Source organism: Pistacia vera, unplaced genomic scaffold (genome assembly GCF_008641045.1).
Source record: "Pistacia vera cultivar Batoury unplaced genomic scaffold, PisVer_v2 Contig36, whole genome shotgun sequence".
Classification (NCBI taxonomy): domain Eukaryota; kingdom Viridiplantae; phylum Streptophyta; class Magnoliopsida; order Sapindales; family Anacardiaceae; genus Pistacia; species Pistacia vera.
In genome coordinates this window covers 1249452-1259742 of record NW_022196179.1, presented here as the reverse complement: position 1 = coordinate 1259742, position 10291 = coordinate 1249452, and the positions used below count along the sequence as shown (strand labels likewise).

Genomic DNA, 10291 nt, shown 5'->3' with positions numbered 1-10291 from the left:
ATCCCTGCTGTCAGTTAAATTCTAGGATTTCTCCAATTTATTAGAAAAGACTATTTTACCTTTTTCATCATTTACCATAATTTTTTTCTTTTAATTTATTTGTGAAAGTCCATTTTACCCTTTTAATAATTTACATCCTTGCATCATTTACCCATATTTAAAAAAAAAAAAAAAACCATGCATCATTTACCTATCTTTTTTTTTTTTTTAAATAAATAAATCATTCTCTTAAATCAATCATGTTTTAATAAAAAGAATTGATTTCATAGTCGATTTATGAAAATTTTAATTTAATTCTCCATGAATTCAATTCAAATTGACTAGCTAGAATGAATGATGCAGATTTCATAAATTAATCTAATTATAATTAAAATTTGAACTAAAATAACAATTTAAATATTGAAAAGACCATAGTATCCTTCTTATCTTATGAAGGAGCAATTGCTTACTCAACTGGTAACTTAGTAAATTTGTTAATTGTATTATCAATTTAATTTAGAAAAAAAAAATTATTTTCTTTCTCTTTCATTTTTCATCACATTTTTCTGAGAAGATTCTCTCCCCAAATCTTGAGAAAATTCACACCCAAAATTCTTCAAATCCAGATAGCAAGTAATGGTTTTACAGTAAATTTATTTTGAAAGAAACTCATGAACACTTCCAGAAGAGCAAACAACATGTTCCTACCCAACGTTTAGCGAAATAGTAGTGCCCACCCCTGGTTTCATAAATTCTAGATTCACACCCTTAAAGTAACATCATTAGCAATTTTGAGGTTTCAACATAGATGCAGAAGGTAAATTACCATACTACCCTTGACAAATAAATTAATAAATTACTTTTTAACCCTCAAATTAGTAGAATTAAAAATGACCATCTTACTATAAAATTTATTTCAATTACACCTTCTTCTTCAACATTCACATCATCCTCATCTCCAACCACCCAAACATTGCCACTGCCACCACCACCTAGCCACTGCTCCCACCGCCACCTAGTGACTACCACCATACAACCTTTTTTTTTTTTTTTTTTTTAAATCTACTATTTTTCATTTATAAAAAAATTAAAATAAATGAAAAAACAAAAATCAACAAAATCCACCATCATCGTCAGCCAACAAACTGCACAAACAACAGAGATGCTACTGTCTATGCACAAATGTTATGCTGCATATAGATGCTATTGTGCGTGCAAGTGCGCGCGATAAAGAGGTTGGGTGCATTACTGGTCCTAGGATGAGTGTTGGCAAGATGACTTAGGCTCCGTTTGGTTCACTTTTTTGCATTTTTTAGAAAAGATCTTTGAAAAAAGTAAAAAAAAGTTGAATTGGGCGGGTATTACTATGTAGGATTTAGAAATTAATAAAAATACCCCCTATGTTTATTTATTTACTAAACACCCCTATAATAAAACTTTGAAAGTTAACAAAAACACCCCCAACCCACCCGTTGAATAATCACAGCTAGCCACCACCGCCAGAGTGTGGCTGGAGTCGTCGTATCTGCACATGATCGGCTGGATCTTATTGGTCGTGCACCGATATGGCCTTTGCTGGCCAGATCTACGGCTAGATTTGGCCATTGACGGCCAAATCTGGCCGCATTTGCTCGTCAACGACGGCCAAAGATACGACCGTCGTTGATGGTCAACGACGACCATATGTTGGCCGTCGTCGACGTCTGGTGACGACCAAAGATCGGGCCGTCAAGGGCCAAATCTTTGTCCTTAGATTTGGCCGAAAAGGGCTAGATCGGCACACTGCCGGCCAGATTCATAGGGTAGTGCACCATTATATCATATTCGAGTCAACTTCCGGCAGTGGTGGCTGAAATTTGGTATAATGTGGGTTTAGGGGTGTTTTTGTAATTTTGAAAAAAATATTTAGGGGTATTTATTTAAATTAACAAATTTAGGGGGTTTAAAAAAAATTGAATAATATTGGATAATATTGTGAGTTTTTGGGCATTTTACTGTTTAACTTTTTTGGGAATACTAATAATAGTATTCCCAAAAACCAACCAAACGGAGCCTTAGGCTTTTCGTCGAGTAGGTGGAGGGCCAACTTCACAACCCTGATTTTCAACGTTGAAAATGATTCATAAACCCAAAAAAACAACACAAATCACTCTGAAAAAAGTCCCAACCAATCTCCAAAGCACAATCTCATTCCAATTCCTTAGAAACAACCTCCAATTGAACCCAATCAAATCAAAAAATACACCAAAATCGCGAACCCTAGGGAGAGAGGAATTCAGTGAATGGTGAGCAATCGATGAGGGGGATGTTGGGGGGTTTTGGAGGTGGGAGGCCAATGAGTTGAATGGTGGTCTCGGGAGGGATTTCCGGTGGCGACGACGACATTGTAAAGTGTAGAGGGGTGTAGATGATAGGGTTTTGATGATTGAGGTGAGGAGATGTTGGGGTTATTTCATATTTTAATTTCAAATTATAATAAATGACCATTTTACCTTTTAACTGTTAAATGAATCCAAACAATGTTAATCTAAGGGTGAGAATTTGAAATATACGAAACTGAGGATCAAAACTTGCCATTTCGCTGATGTTTGGGTCAGAACATGTCGTTTACTCCTTCTAGAAAATTCAATCCATTCAACATGAACCTCCCATCTAATCCCCAAACAACTTCCTTCCAATAAGCACAACTAGAAACTGAACATTCTGATCATTCCCATTACCCTTTTTGTTAAACTCAGTTCAGCTAAAACACCAACTTCATCTTCTTCGTCAACTTCATAAACTACAGATTAGCACTAAGACCTAAATGCAAAAACCCATTATGAAAAAACCAAGAACACAAGACAACCCATTTTCTTTTTAAAAAAAAAAAATCTTCGACCAACAAGAAAATCGTCGATGGGCCAGTCGCTGCCACCAATGCATGGATCAGGCGACATTTGTTTTAGTTTGTAGGGAGATGACAAGAGAGAGAAGAAAAGAGAGAGAATGAAGGAGAGAGGGAAAAAAATTTAGGGTGTGTTTGGTTGGGGGTAATCCCCCGTTACTAAGGTAATGTCATTTTATATTACTTTATTACCACGTTTGATTGTCAAGTAATATAAGATTCTAGTAATCTTCTAAAACCAATAGTGATTACTGTTGGTAATATAGAAGATAATATGATTATCTCCATTTTTTTATATATTTTAAGATTACTTGGTAATCTTAATTTTGTTATAATTTACCCCTTATAAATAAAATTTTAGGACAATAATGCCCTTCTTATCTAAACAATTTACAAAAATAATTATGGACAATTTTAACCTCATACTTAGGATTTTTAAGACAAAAATACCCTTGTACTTCAACCAAATTACCCAAGACCACAGCCAACCCCAACCACCCAAACAGACTACTGGCCGCCGCCAGAAGTCACCAGAACGGTGCACGATCAACCAGATCTGGCTAGTCGTGTACCGATAAGGTTGTTTCCGGCCATGGATCGTTACAACCAAAGATGTGGCCGTGAAACAGACACAAATCTGATCGTGAAATGGCCAAAGATCTGGTTGATTGTGTAGCATTACAGCGACTGCCGACGGTGGTGGCTAGCTGTCGACAATGACTTGGGGTGGGTGGGGGTGATTTTGTTACAAATTAAAATTTTATATGGCTGAGGTGTTTTAGCAAAATTTCAAATGTATGGGGATAAAAGAAATTATTCAAAAAATAATAATAAAAATAATATTATATTAATATTTAAAGAGGACAGCAATTTAATAATTTATATAACATATCCACAATTTTATTCCAACCTAATCAAACATATTTTCCTAAACATTCCCAGTTATTTTCAAGGTAATCTATCTTTCTATTAATATAATATTCTCAGTAATGCAACATTTTCTAAACCAAACGTACCCTTAGGGTTTTTTATTTCATCAAAAGACAAGAATACCCTTTATTAAGGATATTAGACATTTATTATAGTAAATGATTAAAATACCCACCCATTAGTTGACTTTCATTAACTTTTTTAACTCTATTTTAACTGTAAGTGGTTATTTTATACTTTGCGAATAAGCTGGGTCTGCCTAAAATTGCCTAAAATTAGCTGATGTCTTAAGGGGATGGATAATAGAACCCCAAATAATATGTCATCTTATTTACAATTATTCTATCATTATTATATCAATATCACTTGGAATAAGAATTTGGGAATAATTTATAGGATATATGGCATTATTGTTAGACAACATACTTCCACTTCACTTAATTACAATTTAGATAAGAGTAATGCTAATCATCACTCTACTTACATGTTAATACCTAATATATAAGAATTATGATAAATTTTGAGACAAATAATATTATTATTTAGATAAGAGTAATGTTACACTTACATCACTCTTTTACACAATTTTCATTACATCATGATGTGGCATATATCACAACCACACAAATTTTTAATTATTTTAAATTTTTAATATTATAATAAAATTTACGTGGTCATAACATGTGTCACATCATGATGTTTACAAAATTGTGTAAAAAAATAATGTAAATATAGCATTACTCTTTAGATAATTATAATCTCCCTTATTTGTGAATATAAACACTTTAGTGATGAGGCCTTAATTTTTGAAACAAATGACAATCTTATGAGCCACAAATAGACATAGCCTCCATCACTAAATGTCTCTTCAACCCCATTAATTATTTATTTTACATAATTTGACAATAATACCTACATGTATTTTCCCTAAAAGTGGTTTTGTAGTATACTCTAGATTTTCTGAAGTCAATCAATTTTTTACTTACAAAGGGTTCAAACGATATACCAACACAATTTCAAAGAATAAAGTATTATGATAATGATCTTTGTTTTTTTTTTTTTCGTTTCAAAATAAAATAATTTCCGTCAAAATCCTTTTTTTTTCAAAACACAAACATTTAATCCTATTAATTTTGGTAATTCATATAAAATCCATAATTAAAGGTAATTTTAAAATTAATGTAAATTTATTTTAATAATAATATTATACTTACAAATAAATCTTACAAAAATTTCAAATGAAATAACAAAAAATGGTTGAGAAAGTGAAATAAATATTCAAACTCATTATATTTTAAATGGAAAAAGAATTTTTTTTTTTTTAGAATTTATTAATGAGAAGAAATGTGGTGTACGAGGACAACACACATCCTCTTCCTCCATTCTCCACCAGATTCAGCCACGTGTCAATTTTTTTTTTAGTTTTTTAAAGTGGGGACAAGGCAATGGAACTTTCGTTTCAGTTCGAAACTCGAAAGCAGCAATTTTCGATGGCGTTATCTCATAGTTTAAGCTTACCAACAAGAACAACAACTACTTACGTTACTCCCAAAACCCAATTCCATTTCCTCTTCAAATCTAAATTTCTTGTTCCAAAAAAACCCAGAACACTTTCCTTCTCACTCCGCGCCATGGGTGCTTCTTCTAGTTCTTCTTCCCAGAAACCGGACAACCTTCAAGGTCTTTTTCTATAAATATGTCAATTTTCCTTTTCGTTTAATTTTCTCTTAAATTCGTGTTTCGGTAGTAACCCAATTGGTCAATTTGATTTCATTTAGTAAAGACATTGACTTTTTTTTTTTTTTTAATTATCGTGCAGAGGCTGGGAGGAGGGTTGATTATGCTTCTTTGAGTGATGGCGAATGGAAAAAGCGGCTTACAGAGGAGCAGTTTTACATAACGCGGCAGAAGGGGACTGAGAGGGCTTTTACTGGGTATGAAAATTTTGTAATTCATGTTTTAAATTGGACTTCATAGCTTCCCTGTGTAGTCAGTTTTCTCTATTCTGCTAAATTATCTGCTCATTTGATGCTATGGGACCTCAGTTGTTTCATTTCTTTTCAGAGTTTTCATGCCTTCCTCATATATTGTCGACGCTGCTTGTCTTGATTATGAATTCGCCATTTAGATAAAAATATGGAGAATCCTGACAAACATGAAATTACAACTTTGAAATTGGACATGTATATCACTTGGAGCTTAATTGCCTTACATCTTCTTTTATCATGGCAGTGCTGCCGTTCTTTATTAATTCCGTTTTTTTCCTTGCTCCGGATTTATCATGGCACTGTTGTAGGCTGGCTAATTTGCCCGTGTTTTTCGGTAGCACTGTGGGTCAGTTGCCGATTCTTGATTGTTTTTTCCTTGGAAAATGCCTGTGCTTAGGATTGGATCAAACTATAGAATTAAATTTTACCAAACTTTCTTTTGCTCCCAAATTCTTTCGCATTCAGCAAGGACTTGTAATTGTAACTTTGGGCAAAGGGCCAGTCAAGAGCATACTCAACGAACAGCAAGTGCTTTCCTTGTGCGGATCCTATTTCAATGAGAACTTGATGAGTTGATCTGCCAACACATCTTGCTTTTACTGCGATATCGGGAGTTACTCCACGTATTGATTGATGTTAAACAGATAGTGAATTTTTTTCTGCCTTTTGTTGAATCTTTTTCAAGGCTCGATTGATAATTTGATAAGCCAATGATTTTTTTTTTTTTGATGTTTCAGAATTCGATTAACCAATATTTTAACTAATCGATTACAATAAGTTGGACCAGGTTTTGCAGTTTTTTCTTCTGTAGTACCTCAAGTGGTTGTATTCATCAATTGATGTATGTAACCTGATATTCTTTTTCTTCATGTTCAGTGAATATTGGAACACCAAAACCCCTGGAACTTACCATTGCATATGTTGTGATACGCCTTTATTTGAGTAAGTATTCTTTCTTTTATTCGGCGGCTTTGTGAGAAATCTGTATTGGACAGGTTTTGATAACCCTGATCAACTTTCATGCTTCTTCTAGATCATCAACCAAATTTGACAGTGGTACTGGTTGGCCATCTTATTACCAGCCATTAGGAACTAATGTGAAGTCAAAGTTAGACCTATCAATTATTTTCATGCCTCGCCAGGAAGTTCTCTGTGCTGTCTGTGATGCTCATCTCGGCCATATCTTCGATGATGGTCCACCTCCCACTGGAAAGCGCTATTGTATCAACAGGTAAATACTTTCTACCAAGTCAGGCCCTTTTACCTGCCATATATTTATCTTTATAATTATTATCTTGTATTCTCTAATTTTGCAGTGCTGCCCTAAAACTGAAACCGAAGTAGGAAACACTATCAAGCATGAATACCAGAAAGATTTCGTCTTGTGTCCTAGTCAACCGAGGTATTTTGTAGATGAACATGCATGTTCTGTGTATAGTTACTGCTCGTTTGTTTATTTTTCTTGATAATTCTCAAAAGAGAATGTGTGTGCTGGTTCAAGTTTCATGTAACTGGTCTAAGTGATCACATCACTATGAATCCAGTTAATATGCAGCCGTATACGAAAGAAAACTGATATTTTAATTACGTAGTGTTTATGCAATAAATGAATATATACTCCGTTCAAGTTGTGTATACAGAAAATTTATGTACTATTCCGATGAATTATGTCCCTGTGAAACAGCTAATGAGGATTTTGCCATTCTTTTTTGTGCTGATATTGCATTGATCTAGTACATCATATTTGTTCTTTAGATACTACGACTTTGGTAGCGACAAAACTTGTGGAATATAATATCCCAAGTAGGCGAGCTCAAAATCTTTTTTTCTTGGACTCCATATCTCAACTGCCATAAAATCTTGGTTCATGTCTTCATCAGCAACTTCTCATTCTGTCTCTCCCTTGGCCTACGTCTCTGTAAATAACTCACAAAGTTGCAAACTCCCTTCCCTCAAATCATCCAATTGAAACCACGAACTTGCCTTCATAAATATATGCCAAAACCAGTCAATTGAAAATCGCAAACCCTTTTTTTATGATTATATGCCTGCTTCTCCATGGAATAAACAGCCTTCCCTCATCAAGTTTATGAATTTATCATTTATTACAATTTACCCTTATTTTAATAAGGAATATTTATTTATTTCAATATATTTTTATGTACAAAATAACAGTAAAAACACAATTTTTAATGCATAATATTCTAAATATTTTGTCTTTTACTACTGTTAACATGTGTCTTTAGGGTACATTTTTAATAAAAAGTGGGGTTTAATTAGAGATAGCAATGGGCCCGATATTTTTGGGTACCCGGCCCGGCCCGAAAAGGTCGGGCTTTACCCGATGTTCGCAGGGCTTGGGTCTGGGCTTGATTTTAAGGCTTGACCTCAGTTACGGGCCGAGCCTGAGTATTTCTTCAGGCCCAGCCCAGCCTAGCCCGACAATTTCAGTATTAATTATACTAAATTAACCTTATACTATATATTTAATTATAAAATTATCCTACATATATATATTAATTTTTCCCAAACCCTACATGGATGGATGAATGCATTTTGTGGAAAATTATTGATATATTTGGTGAATATTCAAAAATAAATTAATATTTAAAAATTGTTTATAGAATTAAAAATATATAAAAAATTGAAATTTATTAATATTTAAAAAGTTACATTATAAAAATGGGAGGCCTTGGCCGGGCTTGAGTTATAAAAAGCTCATCGGGTCGGGCTTGGGCTTTACTTGTGATACTCGTGATGGGCTTGGGCTGGGCTTGGGCATTTGTTATGAGGTTGGGCTTAGGTCTGGGCCAAGGGGTACACGGTCCCGGCCTGACCCATTGCCATCACTAGGTTTAATGATAAAATAGGACAACTCAATAAAAATAGAAAATTTACTCCATAGAATCACTTACAAATAAATAAATAAATGATTTTCCTAAGATATGTTGCAACCTCAATTTCTTTATTCTTTTGAAAAAAAAAATTGTCATCCATCTAAACATAGAAAAAAATGTGAATATTACATGTTAGAGGACAAAGAACAGAGGAGTAAAGGAAGAGAAACTTAAAGCTGTATTATTTCATTATCAGTCATGCTTTACAAGTAAATGATCGAAGTCCTTTTAACTAAATAGTACAACTAACTTCAGTAACTAAACATGATTAAAGACAGCTAATTAAATATAGTTAATGTAACTACTTTAGCTTACTGTAACAAACTAAGCTAAGTTAACTGTAACTTACTGTAACTACAATCTCTTACTGTAACTATTATTCTCCAATACCCCCATCAAATTGGTGAGTAATAGAGATTTAGAACTCCCAACTTGCACAACAGATGATGATGAGTTCTACTGCCAAGTGCTTTCGTCAATCATCCTTTAGTTTCTCTCGAACCAAATGATAATGAATATCAATATGTTTAGTGCGCTCATGGGACATTGGATTGGAAGCAATATGGTTAGTTGATTGATTGTCACAATATAAAGTGACAGGAGCCAAATTATGAAAACCAAGACCAGAGAGCACTTGAGCAAGCCAAATTATTTCACAAACAGTTGAAGCCATAGCCTTATATTTTGCCTCAGAAGATGACTTGGAGACTGTAACTTGTCGTTTTGATTTCCAGGGCAGAAGAGAATTTCCTAGAAAAACACAATAACTAGTACCAATTTTTTTTGGTCATGAGACAAGATGCCCAATCTGAATCACTATATGCTTGTAACTGCATAGAGTTAGTAGATGGAAAAAATAATCCCATACTTGGAGTAAATTTCACATATTTGACAATTTTCAATATTGCAACATTCAAGTGTAATTGTTTGGGATTATGCATGAATTGACTTAGAAGATTCATATAATAACTCAAATCTGGTCTGGTCATGCAAAGATACAGAAGTTTCCCTATAAGTTTTTGGAAAACAGTTGGGTCAAGCAAGGGAGTTTCATCAGCAATGGGAAATAATTGATCATAAGTTTGAGATGCTGAACCAAAGGAATTACAACGAGTTTTGAAGTAGATAAACCTGTTTCAGAGATCAATTCAAAAACATATTTTCTTTGAGAGATACTAATACCTTTATTAGACCTGACCACTTCAATGCCCAAAAAATACCTTAATAATCCCAAGTTTTTAATCTTAAAATGTAAGTGAAGCAATTGCTTGGTGTGATTAATTAAGTCCAAATGAATGCCTGTTAAGACTATATCATGCACATATACAAGTAACATCACCACTTGAGAGCCATTTCTCTACTGAAAATAACGTAATATGACTTGGACTAATGAAAACCTTTAGAGAGAAGTCATGACCAGGTGAGTTTAGAATGCCAAGCTCTAGAAGCCTGTTTTAACCCATATAGAGATTTATGGAGTTTACACATCAAATTTTTTCCAAGCTGTTTGACAAACCCTTGTGCCAGATTCATATAAATCTCTTCATGCAAATCTCCTTGTAAAAATGCATTGTCTACATCCATATGGTAGAGAGGCCTATTATTCATGG

The 10291-nt window shown here is 33.8% G+C and overlaps 1 protein-coding gene across 1 annotated transcript; it reads left to right on the top strand.

The window, feature by feature from the left end:
* The first annotated feature begins 5257 nt into the window (after window positions 1-5257).
* On the top strand, window positions 5258-7428 carry LOC116139924 (peptide methionine sulfoxide reductase B1, chloroplastic-like). The gene is made up of 5 exons (XM_031425566.1): window positions 5258-5476; window positions 5616-5730; window positions 6661-6726; window positions 6818-7015; window positions 7101-7428. The coding sequence occupies exons 1-5, from the start codon at window positions 5287-5289 to the stop codon at window positions 7126-7128; spliced, it is 597 nt and encodes a 198-aa protein (XP_031281426.1). The 5' UTR covers window positions 5258-5286; the 3' UTR covers window positions 7129-7428.
* Window positions 7429-10291: the final 2863 nt, after the last annotated feature.